Source organism: Microcaecilia unicolor, chromosome 11 (assembly GCF_901765095.1).
Source record: "Microcaecilia unicolor chromosome 11, aMicUni1.1, whole genome shotgun sequence".
Lineage (NCBI taxonomy): Eukaryota > Metazoa > Chordata > Amphibia > Gymnophiona > Siphonopidae > Microcaecilia > Microcaecilia unicolor.
Window position 1 is genome coordinate 112,454,873 of NC_044041.1, and position 16,841 is coordinate 112,471,713.

The window sequence follows — 16,841 nt, forward strand, 5'->3', positions numbered from 1 at the left end:
TGCCTTCCTGGATCCTCCAAGGACGAGCTAATTACCTTGTCCACACTAGTGGTAACACTGGTATTAGATCCTTATAGAGATTGGCTCTTGAGAGACTAAATTTTAGGTACAAAAATTCCCCGTTTTTGTCTTTGAACATGAGAATGTTTCCTGATGTAGCTAAAGCTACCCAAAGGAGACGTAAGCAGTTTTCATTGCTTCGCTCCAAGGTGTTTGAAATAGGGACTTCTTTTGTACTTAAATTTCCTTGTACGTGTATGATAAAGCATTTGCGTGACCATAAACTAATGAAGTGTGTAGACAAAAATTCAGCTGAAACCCCCCAAAACTAGACTCTGGCATACAGGATAATGCAGGAGCTGGGAGGGAAGGAAAGGGGAGAGACCCTGGAACCAGGATGGAAGGGAAAAGACAGGTACTGGACCCAGGGAGAGTGATGCAGACAGGCAGAAGGGGGAATGAGCAGGAAAGGAGAAAAAGGTGCTGGTACACTGAACTGATGCACACAGGCACATATGTGGTGGGAGTAGGGTTACCACATGGCTCCAGAAAAAGGAGAACGGATTGAGCCAGCCAGGTTTTACTTCCATTGCGAAAGCAATGGAAGTAAAACCCGGCTGGCTCAATCCGTCCTCCTTTTTCTGGAGCCATATGGTAACCCTAGGTGGGAGGGGGCCAGAGCCCGAAGTGGGGGGGGGCACATTTTAGTCTGCTGCCCCCCCTCCGCCATCCCTCCACCGCAATTTAATATCTTGGCTGGCAGGGGTCCCCAATCCACACCAGCTCTGAGAAATTCATAGGTTTCATCGAAGTTTTCATATTGGCCAATGTGGGATACAAATGTAACAAATAATAATAATAATAATAAACCTTCGTTTTGTTTTCAGGTGTTTAAAATGTCAAAATCACCATAAGGATTGTTGCTTGTTAATTGGCTCCATGTAGGATTCTGTAAAATGGGTCTCCTATATGTATAAGAAAAGAAGATCAGAACATAAGCATTGCCATACTAGCTCAAACTGATAAGAGAAAGGGGATGTGACTGATATACCGCCTTTCTGTGGTTACAATCAAAGCGGTTTATATATTATACAGGTACTTATTTTGTACTGGGACAATGGAGGGTTAAGTGACTTGCCCAGAATCACAAGGAGCTGCAGTAGGAATTGAACCCAGTTCACCAGGATCAAAGCCCGCTGTACTAATCACTAGTCCAGTATCCTGCTTCTAACAGTGGCCAATCCAGATCATAAGTACCTAGCAGAATACTAAAGAGTAGCAATATTTCAAGCTACCAATTCCAGGGATAAGCAGTGGCTTGCCCCAGGTCTACCTTAATAGCAGATTATGAACTTTTCCTCCAGGAATTTGTCCAAACCTTTTTTAAACCCAGATATGCTACTTTTACCACATCCTCCAGCAACAAGTTCCAGAGTTTAACTATTCATTGAGCAAAAAAAATCATTTCTCCTATTTGTGTTAAAAGTATTACCATGCAACTTCATGGAGTGTCCCCTATTCTTTGTACTTTTTTGAAAGAGTTAAACAATCGATTCACATTTAAGTGTTCTACCCCACTCAGGATTTTGTAGACCTCTATCATAGTCCCCCTCAACTATCTCTTCTCCAAGCTGACGTTTAAAGATGGAGGTGTCAAAAATTGCACTTCCGTGTACAATTGCCAGCATCTACATGTGGAAGATGCCAAGTAATGCTGCTCTTATTGTGCACATATAGGTTTGTAGAATCACTACTCCTGCAGTACGTGTTAGCAAATGCATGTGTATTTGCCTGCATCCTTATACATATTTTACAAAAGCCCACCTCTTTAACATTGCTTTTGACTCGTAGCCACTTGTAACCACTCGCCTCCACCTACCCTCCTCTCCTCCTTCCTGTACACATTAATTGATTTGATTTGCTAACTTTATTTTTTGTCTATTAGATTGTAAGCTCTTTAAGCAGGGACTGTCTTTCTTCTATGTTTGTCCAGCGCTGCGTACGCCTTGTAGCGCTATAGAAATGCTAAATAGTAGTAGTAGTAGTAGCATTTTGGAAGAAACCTTTTGTAAAATACTAGGGGAACTGTGAATGTCCTGACTTGGATGTCCCCATTCTTACATCAGCATTCTATGCAAAATGGGGCCCTGGGTGCGGAATCCTGATACTCATTTAGCCAAGATGGGAAGTACAAAGACAAAAATGGGGAAAGCCCACGTAACAGAGTAAATGATGGCAGATAAAGGCCAGCATGGTCCATCCAGTCTGCCCAGAAAGGTAGTCAGGGTTGTATGTGCTGCTCCATGCAGGTTATCCTCTCCGCTTTGTCTTCAGGGTTGTAATTGCCACTTTCTGCACGATACCCCTCTTTGCACCTTTTTTTAAAAGTGTAAAAGCCATTTAAGTTTTATTCTGTGAAAATGCTCTATAATTTTATTCCATCTTCTTGGAACCTAGGGGAACCTTTGTGTTTATCCAATGTCTTTTTGAATTCCATCATAGTTTTGTCCCCATCACCTCCCATGAAAAAGTATTCCAGGCAAACCACCCTCTCTGTGAAAAAGTATTTCCCTGATGTTGTTTTTCAGTTTCACTTTTTGCAGTTTCATTTCATGTCCTCTATTTACTTATTTATATTTTGCTCACACCTTTTCAGTAGCAGCCCAAGGTGAGTTACATTCAGGTACACTGGGTATTTAGTTCTATAACCTCCCCATTTTTGCAAAAGGTTTCTTCCATTCATTACTATAGTTCTTCTAGAATTTATCTAGAATTTAACTATTTATATCATATTTCTCCTGTCCCTCCTCTCTTCTAGGGTATACACATCCAAGTCTGCAAGTCTCATAAATCTTCTGGAGGAGACCCCACACCATTTTGGTTGCATTCCTCAGAATGGCTTCAAATCCTCCAAAACTAAGCACAATGTTCCAAGTGCAATATTCTACAGGTAGTCAGGCCTCTGCCACTGGCATCAGGGATTTGTTCTTGGCAATGTAGACCACAATAACTGGGATGTGTCAAGTGGCTTCTGTCTGCCATCATCTACTATGTTACTATATCAGCAGAGGCCACAGTGATTGACCAGCTGCTATCACCTCTGTGTTACTGAAGCCCTAGGAAAGGCACCTGCACTCAGGGCTGACATTAGGACGCTGGGGGGAAGCAACCAAGGCAACTTCCCTGGGCCCCCATCCCACAGGGGGTCTAAAGCCTGCCTGAAGCTGAAGGAAGCACAATCTACTGGTAGGCTTTGGGACCCCCTCCAAAATTTCTGCCCTGAGCCTCTGCATGTTTAACACTGGATCTGCCTGCTCAGACCTAGCCCTGTCCCTCAGAAGCACCTGCAAAATGCGAAATGAAAAGGCAGCAAGAGAGAGCACTAACAGATTTCTGCTAAGCTATTTCCAGTGATTTACTATGGGGGAGGGGGACAGAGATTTGATGTAAATAACCTATGTGGCGTGGAGCTGGGAAAGATTCATTGGGAATTCTTCCTTGCTAAAGCAGCACAGCAGTGGGTATTTCATTAAGACTGCAAATGACCGAGTCCACAGAGAAGATAAAAGTAGAACTATTTCCAGGCATGAAAGAATGTGTAAAAATAAACTTTATTGTATCTATCTGTTACAGAAAGGTTATTTGAGAAGTAACGAAAACAACTAACAAACATGTCTCATATACACCGTTCCATTTTAGCTGGTAATGATTTCAGCCACTCTCGGTTCTTCAGGGAAATGTGGATAGCACCTCTGTCTGTATGCATGTTATGAGCTTTGGGGTAAGCCTCATGTAGTCACAAGTGGCAATAAACTCCAAGGAACCAAGCAAATGTACTGAACACAAACTGTTGCAAGATTAGACACCAAATAGTCTTACAATTCGAACTATCAGCCTTAGAGGAAACATCCCAGACAACAGAAGATCCACAACGTGGATCGAATGGTCTGCCATCCCACACATGAAGAAAACATGGCCTCATGCTGGGGTGCTAAAAGTGCCTAACAATCCCAGCATTCATTTCTACAGAGTCAACTGCTGTTTCAGCACAGCAATACACAGCGGTACCAGTACCTCCACCTCCCCAATGAGGAACTCACTAATCTACACGACGCCAATGACCAAGACGCCTCTTGGCTAAATTAAGCACCATTGCTTTTTGATTTCTTATGGAGTAAGAATGATTTTGTTTCTCAAGAGACTCCAATAACATTTCAGATCTACTAATATACAACTCAGCATACAGGTTTCTATTTCCTGCGTCAACTCAATCTATTTTTTATAAATGAGAACATTAGATTTTGGACCTCTTATCATCCTGCATGCATATACTCTAGGCAGATAAAGAGCCTCATCTGTAGATTGGAACGGCCGCCTAGCATGCAGTATAATGGAAGCAAGGACCCCACCAGAGTGGCAGCTGATTGACAGATGTTTCAGAAGGCCTGCAGATAAATAGAACTACTTTTTGCTGAAGTAGTATCCTGATACGACAGAGAGGAAGCAGCCCTTCAAAAAAAACAATCACGCAATCTCTCTATTTCTTGGACAGTGAAACATTTGCTGTCACTGCAAAGAACGATTCCATTTGCACAGACCACCACAGGGCAGCTATCAGCTCCACCTTAACTCTGGGCCGTATTGGAACGTGAAACAACCCCAAGTGTATCAGGTAATTAAGACCAGTCAGCTGTCTTTGAGCCTGTTTTTGGCTCTCATTAGTCCCTGAGGGGGATCAATTTTAGCTAAAAGCATATCTCTGTCATCAGCTGAATTATAGTATCCCCAGCCTGTCCGGCCTACCAACAGGATCTTACAAAAGGGTGAGGACTGGTTGATCATGTGAGTGGCTCAGTGTCACCACATATAAGCATACAATTCTTGAAATAGAAAGCATCACACAGGTAGCAAAAAGAAGGTGACTTATGCTGAAGGGTTGGGACCCAACTGCTTCTTTACTTGGCTGGACAAAGGTAAGTGCAATAGGCGCCGTCATAGTTGATATACTTTATGGATTTACTTAACTGACCTGTCCAGCCCTCTAAAATCTCAAGGTTAAGGCACTGCCTGCCAGGGCATCCACACAAAACCTCCTTTTCACTACAGTCTCTCATGTCCCATTCGGATGAGTAAGTGGCATACAAGGTGTGGAAGAGTGTATGGGCCCTGCATGAGCGTGGGCATCATCTGTAGAACTGGATCAGACTCCCTTGTGAGGGCAGAAACCAGGAGGAGGCAGCAGGGCCTGTAACAAATAAAGCAAAAGCATTATGTGACAAAAGGTAGAGACAGAAATACTGGCTGACCCTAGAACATAAAAAAAAGGGAAAATGATAGCAGATAAAGACCATATGGACTAGCAAGTCTGCCCCTCCACTCCAACTGCTCAGCTCTACAATTCTTTCCTCTCCCTCAGAGATTCTGGCACTTTCTTGAATTCAGATGCTGTCCTCTTCTCCACCACCTCCCCCTAAAGGCCGTTCCATGCATCTACCACCCTTTCCATGAAGAAATATTTCCTTAGATTACTCTTAAGCATATTCCTTTTCATCTTCATCCTATTATCCCTCTTTCCAGATTTTCTCTTCCATTAAAAGAGGCCTGCCTCCTGTACATTTATCCCATGGAGTTATTTAAATGTCTTGAGTACCTCCACATCCTGCTTCTCCTCTACGGTACATGACTGTCAACCATTTTAGTAGCTGCCCTCTGAACTGACTCCCAGTGGTGTACCAAGAGTAGAGCAGTGGGTGCAGCCCCGTGTGCACAGAGCAGGCAGACCCCGGGCGCACAGAGCAGTCACAGAGCTGAAGTCTATATGCATGCAGCCGTCGGCTCTGCTGGTCCCGTCTCCACATACCTACCCTCAAGCTCCCTTCTGTCTGCCATCTGACCACCTTCATTTAAAAAAAAAAAATCTTGAAATCGGCAGCACAGCGCCTTCTGTGTGAAAGCGGCAGATCGCCTCAGGCAGGCCTTCCCTCAATGTATCTCGCCCTCCTCTGATGTAACTTCCTATTTCCGTGAGGGCAGGATACAGTGAAGGAAGGCCCACCCGAGGCGATCTGCCACTTTCACACAGAAGGCACTGTGCTGATTTCGAGATTTTTTTTTAAATGAAGGTGATCAGATGGCAGACAGAAGGGAGCTGAGGGTAGGTAGGTAGAGACTGGGGACTGCGGCACCGGCGGCTTAAGAGCAGGAGAGGGCAAGAGACTCCGGTGCCGGGCCCTCCTTGGAGTCCCAGGCCTGAGGAATTTTGCCCCCCCCCCCCCCCCCCCCCCCCTCTTGGCAGCCCTGGTTGAAAGCTGTGGTCTTCCAGAACTGCACACAGCAACCTAATGAGGTCTCATGAAATCACCTCCCCCCATCCAGCACTGTGCAGTTCTGCAGCAGGATACAGGGACAAAAAGCAATTACATGCTCACGTGTGCCCCCTAGTGTTCAGTCTGTTGAAATGTTTTTCTCCTCGACCAATTCACTCTCCTGCTTCACCTCTTCAGATCATTGCTCTCCAGTTAGACTGCTTGATGACATTTACTACTTTTAAGACTATACTACATAGGGATATCTGAGATTGTTTTGATTTGGTTCAGAACTTACCTATCTGACAGAACTTACATTGTTGAAGTTGCAAAATACTGTATCAGAACCTTACACCATCCTAGCCTCAATCCTCCTTAAATTCTTAGCTCCCCTCCTGATCCCCTTACAATAGACTGACTTAACTGTGTATGTATATGCAGATGACATACTACTATTGTGCCCCCCCCCCCCCCCCCCAGATCCTTCTAATGTCTCCAATATTCAGTATCTTAATAACAAGCTCTCTACCATTGCCGACTGGATGAAAAGCAAAACATTGAAGCTTAATCCTGAAAATTCCAAGGCACTCCTCATGTCAGACTCTGACACCACATTTTAATATATGGGGTACCTGTCCGTTTTGTTCCTATGTACAAAATCCTTAGTTTCATAACTGCCAACACCCTCAACTTTAGGGCACAAATTTCCTCAGTTGTGCAAAAGGTTTTTTTTTCAAACTCAGGTTGATCAGATCCATTCGGCATTTACTTATTCTATTCTGCGATTTCTATTCTGCTTTTAACTTGCATTCAAAGCGGCTCACAGAACAAAGAGATAACCCAACTGGAAAGAATTACATTAAAATCAATAATCTAATCTTAATTTAAAAAATTCCAGCTAAATCATCTGTATAAAACAGAACTTTAAGAAATGAACAAATATGTTTTTAAGACTTTGAAAACAACTGTAGAGTAGTTAAGCAAACAGTTGTAGGTAGACTATTCTATATTGTTGTGCTTTGGAAGGCAAAAGAATGTTCCTAAACAGACTTCAATCACATGTTTTTTTACACAAGGGACATCGAGAGACAGCTATACAGATTTTGACACACTTGCTTGTCCTTTTAGCAACCTAGATTACTGTAATGCACTCTGTAAGGGCCACAAGATTTACACCATCTACAGTTCTGCAAAATACATCACTGAAGCTTATACACAGGGCCAAGAAATATGACCATGTTATATATACCCTTGCTTAAAGCAGCTCACTGCCCATAGAATTACTTACAAAATGTTGCTCCTAACATTCCAAATTCAGGTCAGGCTTCCCCCTCTTCCTCTCAAGAGTTCTTATCCCTTATTCTACCTGTCGAGCACCTAGATTCTCCCAAACAGAATCTTTTAGTAATTCAAGCATTTAGGCAAATCAAATGTGAGACTACACATTGCTCTATCTTTTCCATCACTGGTCCCATTTTATGGAATTCAAGTCTCAAGTGCTTTGTCAACATCCCTTGATAATTCAAGGCTGCATTAAAAACATTTTTATTCAATGATGTTTTAATTTCATGAGGACTCTGTATCTGGCTGACACAACACACAATTCATCATTCTTTCATTTTTCCTCTCTTCCCCTACTGACTCCTATATCTTTCATATCAAAAATTGTAGTTCCTTTCTTCTTTTACTATTCCTTTGTTATCTACATATCCATTTTCCCTTAACATTTCTCTCTCTTTGAGGACTGTCTATATTTAATATATGTAAACCACTCAGATGTTCTCATGATGGGCAGAAAATCAAAACTTGAATAAACTTGATTATCAGATAAGACCAGTAGTGGGTTATGGATAAGGAAGCCTCATGATACTGGGTTGCTCTCACTGTTCTCAGGTTTTCTGAGACTAGTTACTATGGCCAGTCAGCATGACAAGGTGATTTCAGGTTCTTACCTGAATGGTGGCCTAATGGAAGCTTCAGGGCCTACACTCTACCCAGAGTGTTAGCCAAAGGCCTCTGGGAGACATTACAAGTCTGATCCTTGGTGATGTCAGTACAGGTAGACTGGATGTCTCCTACCTTTTGGGCTTAGTTTGCATGTTTTAGGAACAGTGCTCAAAGAGCAACAAATAAACTAGACAGCTTGTCTTCAAGAACTGGGCCTACACTCTACCCAGAGTGTTACACAAAGGCCTCTGGGAGATATTACAAATCTGATCCTTGAGAAGTGGACCTGGGACCAGAAAAAAAGGAACCAAGTACAAGACGGGTAACTCATACGAGTAAATGGACTCTGCCATACAGGAGAAGTTTCATAACAATAAGTAAAGTGTAATTTTCCCAATATCAGTTCATCATGCACCTGGTCAGACTCCAGAAGAGCCGTCATTGTGGGCCACATGCTGCACCTTTGTGATCAATGAGCTCCCCAAAAGACCCCTTCGAAGAACATAGGGACAGGCAGGACCCGTAGGAATATCAGCAAAACCTGGGAACAGAACAGTAGGTCCAAGTTAATAATCATAAACTAAGCATGACGGAGTTGCTTTAATGAACACAGGAGAGAGCTGTAAATAGAGCATTATATTATGAGGGAGAACTCTCCAGAGATCTGTGGTCAGTGGTGAAGCCTTAAGCACTATAGACAATATTGGAAACAGGCTTTTAATCCAACCCATTCTTTTTCCTTTCCAAAAGCACAATACATCAAATGAAAAATCTACAGGATTCTGTCAGAAAAAGGGCACCCACATCAGTGACAGCATCACATCCATGATACTATCAAGAGAGAAGTGCACAGACATACAACTCACCTTTCATCACCACCTCAGGAAGGCCATAAGGTTCATATTCGGTGTCGTCATATGCCAGTGACATCTGTTCCCGCTGCCGGCGGATTCGAGCCACAATAATGGCTGGATCTTCTGTCCATTGCCATGCCTTTGAGATCTGTCCCTCAGTGCTTCTGCTTGGTCCCTGGAGGCATACAGGAGTTTCTTCTGGGTCGGTCTGTGTCTCGGAATGCTGCATATCCTTCTGCGGTCCAGTTCTCCCCTTTAACTGGAGCAACTCCCTGCGGACAGTGGCCAGTGTGTTATAGAGAGCCATATTGTTCTCTTTGAGAGCCCAATAACTCTTGACAAACTCTGAAGAGTTCTGGAAACCTGGGTCACTGTCTCTTAAATCCAAATCCTGAAGCTGACCCTTCCCTTGTGTAGACCCTTAAACAGAGGGGAGGGGAAAAAGCAGCAAAAGTCCATTAACTCAAACCACACGATCTGCATTAATCTTGTTAAATTCAGCTCTCCCACCCTCTGGTACATGGATTATGGAGCCCTAGGACTGAAATTCCCCTTCACAGACTGCAGCCCTTTTCTCCTGGCTTTTTCTTTGTTAGGCAGACGAAGCTGTCTTATTTGCAGTGCATTTTACACCGATTGTACTTACAAATTGAACATTAAAATCACACAGCTGACACCCTGCTAGATGCTTGGCAGTGGGAGCTGAAAAAGCAGAATTGCTTACCTGTAACAGAGATTCTCTGTAAACAGCAGGGGACTACAGCCACACTACATGGTGCCATCATCTGACTGAGTCATTGTGGCGGAATTCTCCTTCAGCTCAGAGAAGCCCTTTAAGACGTCTCTGAGCCTGCGTAGGGGTTCCCATGTTTCCCCTAATGTTCCTCTGCTTTCAGCCTGTGTTCTAGATGTCACTGGAATTTTTTTCTTCTGCTGCATTCCTCTGCTTTCTTTTGTTTTCTTTTATGGTCATCCCATAGCTAAGGGTTGTCATTTTGATTACTTGATAGTGGCCTGAGGATAAGGCTGAGTATGCGAAGTATGATCTCACCTCAGTGTCTCAAACATGCTGCTAATGCTTTCCGTAGTACTTGCATCATGCCAGAGAGAGCTTCCTTCTGAAGTTCATATGATGCAACATATAGCAGCAATCTATTAAAGTATGCTTAAAAATTCCTTTTAATCAAGCCTGTTAACTGCTGAGAACTTTTGGATTGTGCGGTGTAGAAATGTTTAAATAAATAAATAAGATTGGGGCATATTTGCATATCTTTCTGCCACATTTTCTTGGTTGGGCTGGTGGCGCTGATCCCAATGCAGAAGCCATTGTAGTGTTTGCAGGTGAAGCCTAATGGTAGGACATGACCCGCAGCAACCATGTATCCTAAGAGTCTGGGGAAGCAGTGGATTAATGAGCATAGTTCAATTGTATATGGGCCCTGTTGCATAGTAGAAAAGCTCTTGCTTTCCTAGTTTCTATCTCCACACCTATGAAGTGTATGGATTCTGATGGAACAAGGTTGGATTTCTCGTCACTGTATTTGGAGGATGTAGTCAGTCTCCTCTACAGACTGTTGGACATGTTGCTCTGATGCTCTGGATTTGAACCAATCATCTGGATAAGGGAACACATAGTGACTGCCCCTGTGGTGCTGGGCTGCAACAACTGCAAGGCATTGTATGCAGAGCCTGGGTGCCAATGGGGTTCAGAAGGGCAGTACTTTGTGTTAAAAGTGTTAGTTTAGGAAGGTAAAACATAAGAATTTCCAGTACTTTAGGTAAATTAGAATGTGACTGTAGGCATCCTTCAGATCCAGGGAGGCATGTCAATTGTTCCTGTGCAGAAGGGGAAAGATTGTGGCAAAGGAGTTCATCTTGAATTTCACCTTCTTGATAAAGATACTGATGTTCTGCAGGTGCAGATGGGCCTGAGGCCTCCTCATTTTTTTTTTTTTGGGGGGGGGGGGGGGGGAAGAGTGGAATGAGGAAAGTTTTGGAATAAAAACCTTGCTTCCTCTGGTGCTTTGACACTTTCTTGATTACCTCATTGTATAAAAGTGTGGTAATCTCCAATATGACTATATATTGGTGAGGGATGTTCGGTGCCTTGGAGGCTCAGAGACTGGCAGATATCTGGAGAAATTTATCTTTTATCCTTGGTTGATTTTGTTGAGAACCCAATGATCCAGTGTGATTTCTTGTCATGCCTCTCTGAAAGGCTGAAGTCTTCTTCCCACTGGCATGTATTCAAAACTGTAGGATGACTGCATGATGGAGACTGTGACAGCTGTCTGTAGCTTGTATTCACATAGTCTTTGCCATTGAATGTAATTTTGTGGCATTTAGCACAGGGTGGGAACTCTAGGGTACAGCTGGTACTTTCTCCTTGTATAGTACTGGAAAAACCAATAGTGGTAGGGCCTTGAACTGTGACTGTTATCCTTTTCAGAATGGAGCATTAGTGGAAGGGTCTCTTGAATTGTGATGCCCTCTTCAGAATGGAGTATTCTGGCCATTAGCTTGCAAAGAGTTCCTTTACGGTAGAACGCTAATCTTTTATTTGGAACAATGCATCTTTAACTTTGCCTTTGAAGAGTTTAGTTCCTACACATGAATCACAGCTGTGGAGGTCTTCTTGTGGGCCCAATGATCTGATCATATGGTTCATCATGCAGTGATGATGGTAGCTACAGTGTGAGCTGTTATAGGCATTGTTATCTTGAACATATGAGGTGATAGATCAATTGCTGTACACAGAGGTGTACTGTAGATTAGTCCTGAGAGGAAGTGGGTAGCTAATATGGTACTTGCTGTAAGAGCAACCGGAGGTAAAGCAAGATTTGTTACTATCTTGAGATTTAGCATGGCATTCTGATTTCCCTATTTTGTGTTTTTTGGCTGGAGGGGTATGGGCCTGAGCTTTGGGTGCTCAGGCACATTTGAGTGCTGCCTCAGACACCACCAACTGATGGAGGAGCTGTGGCTGATTGTGACCAGGCACAGGAAGGACCTTGTATTTCAGGTCAAGGCATCCAGATGTTTGCTGGATGGAAACAGCAATTTTACAGACAGATATTGGAGATCTTTATATTGGAGATCTTGAAGGACCTGGTAGACAAGCAGCACTATGACCTCCTTGGATACACTGCATGATTGTTGCCCATTGCCTAGGTAATGCCCAGGGAAAGCACTCTTGAAATTTTTGGTAAAACTTTGGGATGAGTACTCTTTTCCTGGATTTTTGATTGTAATTTTTTCAATGTAGGTGTTGGGCGAGAGAAGTTTGCTTTGCTGGCACAAGTTCCCACTGATGAGAGCATACTAGGCTATAGGGCAACTGTGACTTAACCCTAAGTCTGAGAGCCTCATTCAGCTTAGGGGATCAGCACCCTCTTGGAAAGGTGATGGTGAATGAGGAGCTTGCAGTCAGTCTATTAATGGTAGCACCAGGACAGAGCTTATTGACAGGACCGATTCATAGGCTGTGCTGTTCTGGACAAATATTTTGCGCAGTTGCATAAGGAGCTCTGTTGCAGGCTGGAACAGTCTTGGTTAGGCCCCAGGACAGGAATGATCCAGCTTGGGCTGGAGAACTCTACATATCTGGTGGGGGCCCTCCCTTCAGCGCTGCCCTCTGGGTCTTTGTGCTCATTTTTTTTTTCCTTCAGGGCTCTGATTTGGTTGGTGGCCCAAAGCTTTCTTCTTATCTTTGTTTTTGTTGTTTATTTGGTTCACTCCCCTATGGTCTGTCTGAGGCAGGGCAGCCTTAAGGGAACTTGTACTATGTTTCTCCTCGCCCCTGTCTATGGAGTGGTTGTTTGAGAGGAAAAGGCAGGAAGCTCTTTTCTTGAGGCCCACAGCTCAATAGGAGTAAGTGTTGCTGCTGAGCCCAGAGGATTGTGGATGGAGCAGCAGTCCCAATACTGGGAACCTATGGCCTGTGTGATCCTGACATGACCAGGAGGGAAGCTGCTTCTGTTCGTGGCCCAGGTCAAGAGTCATATACTCTCCTCTACTAGTTTGTGGGGGGGGGGGGGGGGGGGGGGGGGCGTTATAAAGTATAGAGCCAGCTGTTGAAGGTACCATTGCCACAGGGTCTGAGGCGCACTGCTTCTTTGAAAGTTACAAACCAGGAAGTTCTTCATTGATTTTTTTTTTTATTCCAGAGGACTGAAAATAATGATTCTTCTATTTATTTATTATAAATGAAGCCTAATTGTGGTGAGGGGGAGAGTAGAGCTGCATCTACTCCTTTCGATGGATAAAACAGATTGACCGCAGAGGAACACTAGTAGAAGCATGAGAACCCCCAGAGCTCTGCCGCACCGTCTGTCAAGCGACATCACCATGAAGTGTGCCTGCATCCCCCTGCTTATCTGTAGAGAAAGACAGTAACCAGCCTTTCTTTACATTATGATAAATTAGCCCACTGGAATGCTCTCTAAGACACTCTGTCACAGCAGGGCTCTCTGCTACAATGGAATGGTTAATTTTGCTCAATCTGCTTGGCATACATTGTCTTACTTACATTAAAATGGGATGCTCTTAAGTGCTCTGGCTGTCTGCAAGTATGAAATGTACTCCAGTCAAGCTTGCAAGTCAGCTCTCTTAAGAGGTATCTATTAACCATTTGTTCATTTATAGCTGAAAACCTTTCTATATGATTCCCTCTACCCAGAACCCATACCTGAGGTCCTGGAATCACACACATGGAATTTGCTGAAGTCTCTATTACATTCCCTGAGACTTTCTACTTCCTGTTCCCCAGGTCCTTGTGAAAGCAGTTCTGGTTTCATGGTTTCTTGTAATCTCAGCTCATTTTGAACACTGTTAGGGAGTGTTCCACCATCTCCCTCGCCACGATGCCACCTCTCCCAAATCTCCAGTAGCTCACACCAGCTCTTCTCTTCTAGAATATCTGAGACTCTTGTGTGCATTACACAGAGCTGGAGAAGATAAGGAGTAAAAAAAAGAACGGAATTTAAAGATCCAAGTCAGAAATGGCTTTACAGATTCAAGGCTGAGAGATTGGGGGGAGGGGGAGGAGGACAGAATCAGGCTTCTTACAGTCAAGGATTCCTAGAAAGACCTTCCAACATACTCCAAAAAGAGAATCAGATGACATTTTGACACCATGTTGCTGCTACAGGGCTGGGACGACAGGTTCCATATACAGTACACTTAGCCTCTATACAGAGCCTCCCTTGGCATTTAAAGTACATTTATGTGATCCTATTTCTTAACTCAGGGTACATGAAATCCTATAAGTAAGTGGACATAAGGGCATGACATGACACCCCACCTGTAGGCAAAACATCAAGAAATTCAGCCCAGTCCAACCCAGCTGTCTCACTCTCTGGGTTACCATCATCAGGAAGTGTGTGAAGAGTCAGGTTAAGGGTTGGCTATCTGCCCTTCTCAGCCAAATGGTCTGGATTATGGATGTGGGTATGCAGCATTAGGAAGGAAAAGCCCAAATCTCAAGATTCGGGGAAAATCAATGAAAGATTTATGGGGAAGGGAACTTAACTTTTTCCCACCCGGCCACAGTAGGAGGCCCACTGCCACCAAAGAAGCAATAGAAAGGTGAAATTAGATCTTACCTGCTAATTTTCTTTCCTCTAGACCCTCCAGACCGGTCAAGACGCGTGGGATATGTCCTCCTACCAGCAGAGGGAGACTGAGAAACACTGAGCTTTTGAATACTGTATATATAACCTGTGCAGTACATCCACTAGCCAGTATAACCCTGACAAAGCAGAGAAAACAATAACACCAACTACAACGAACAACCCTGTAAGTGGTCACTGCCAACTGGACACTTTCTTCATTTCTCTCACTGTGTCCCTTTATCGTGTGTGCTTCCACAGGTGGACTATCAAACACGGTCACACCTGACCAGACTCATACCAACAAAACTGGTAAAACCAGAGTCTGAAACCATAGAAACCACACTCAACAGCTGCCAAGAGATAACAACAGACAAAGCAGACCTCCTGGCCTAAAATACAGACAGGGCGGGCCTTGACTGGTCTGGAGAGTCTAGAGGAAAGAAAATTAGCAGGTAAGATCTAATTTCACCTTCCTCCACGACCCTCCAGACCGGTCAAGACGCGTGGGACGTACCAAAGCAGTAAAGATCCTAGGGGCGGGATCCACGAAGGCCAGAGGTCAACACTGCAGCCCCAAAGCCTGCCTCTTCCTTGGCATGCACATCAATCCTATAATGTTTAACAAAGGAATGCAATGACGACCATATCGCCGCTCAACAAATATATAACGGGGGAATCATACTACTCTCCGCCCAAGAGGCCGCCATTCCCCTGGTAGAATGAGCCGAAAACTCCTTAGGAACCACGCGACCCTTCAGCAAATAAGCAGAAGCAATCGACTCCTTCAACCATCTTGCTATCGTAGCTTTGGAAGCTGCCGCGCCCTTTCTTGCACCACCATGAAGAACGAACAAACGATCAGAGAGTCTATAGTGCCGAGTTCTGAAAATATAACAGCGCAAGAACCTTCGCACATCTAACTTGGCCAGCCGACGCTGCTCCGCATCCCCCGCCAGGTCACCCAAAACTGGCAAGGAAATAACTTGATTCACATGGAACTCTGAAACCACCTTGGGCAAAAAGGACGGCACCGGGCGCAACGAAACCTTCTCCTTGGAAAAAGACAAAAAGGGTTCTCTACAAGACAAAGCCTGAAGTTCCGACACCCTCCAAGCTGAAGTAATAGCCACCAAGAACACCATCTTTAGGGAAAGATCCTTATCCGAAACAGAAACCAAGGGCTCAAACGGCGGCCTCACCAAAGCATTCAAAACGAGATTCAAATCCCACGGAGGCACCATCCGCCACCGGGGCGGTCGCAGTAACTTAACACCCTTCAAAAAACGAACAACATCAGGACTAGAAGCTAACGACTTCCCCTGGATCTTCCCACGAAAACACGACAAAGCCGCCACCTGTACCTTCAAGGAAGACAAGGCCAGACCCCTGTCCATACCATCCTGCAAAAACTCCAATACATCCGTCACCGACGCTCGAAAGGGAAGAACCTGTCTACCTGCGCAACAATGCTCAAAGACTCTCCAGACCCGGACATACGCCAACGAAGTGGACTGCCTACGCGAACTCAACATCGTATCGATAACTCTGGACGAAAAACCTTTCTTCCTTAACCTGTGCCTCTCAAGAGCCAGGCCGTAAGCGAGAACCGATCCAGATCTGGCATAACTATCGGTTCCTGACACACCACCACTGAATCTGACAACGGCAGAGGATCCGCTAGTCAAGAAGATCTGCTACTGCCAGCCAAACCAGATCCCCGTACCACGGCCGACACGGCCAATTCGGGGCTATCAAAATCACTTGTCCGGGGTGCCGAGCGATGCGCTGAACCACGCGACCGACTAACGGCCATGGAGGAAAAACATACAGCAACTCCTGAGGCCAAGGCATCAGGAGCGCATCTATGCCTTCCGCTCGAGGATCCCTCCGTCGACTGAAAAACCTCTGAACCTGAGCATTGCGGGCCGTTGCCATGCGATCCATCACGGGAATTCCCCAGACCGACACAATGCGATTGAACACCGACCGATGTAGAGACCACTCTCTGGGGTCTAGAGAATGCCTGCTTAGGTAATCTGCCTCCACATTGTCTACTCCAGCCACATGTGCCACGGAGAGCGCTAGAAGATGAACCTCCGCCCATTGGCACAACAGCGCCGCCT

The 16,841-nt window shown here is 44.6% G+C and overlaps 1 protein-coding gene across 1 annotated transcript in view; it reads right to left on the reverse strand.

Annotated features, from left to right (window-relative positions):
• Window positions 1–3,592: 3,592 nt before the first annotated feature.
• Window positions 3,593–16,841, reverse strand: part of LOC115480532 (centromere protein F-like) — a 63,220-nt gene continuing 49,971 nt past the window's right edge. Inside the window, exons 13-16 of the mRNA XM_030219274.1 lie at window positions 13,794–14,052; window positions 9,119–9,526; window positions 8,668–8,793; window positions 3,593–5,245 (exon numbers count right to left, since the gene is read on the reverse strand). Of these exons, the coding sequence (XP_030075134.1) occupies window positions 8,672–8,793; window positions 9,119–9,526; window positions 13,794–14,052 (789 nt within the window). The 3' untranslated portion in view covers window positions 3,593–5,245; window positions 8,668–8,671. The remainder of the gene's footprint in view (window positions 5,246–8,667; window positions 8,794–9,118; window positions 9,527–13,793; window positions 14,053–16,841) is intronic.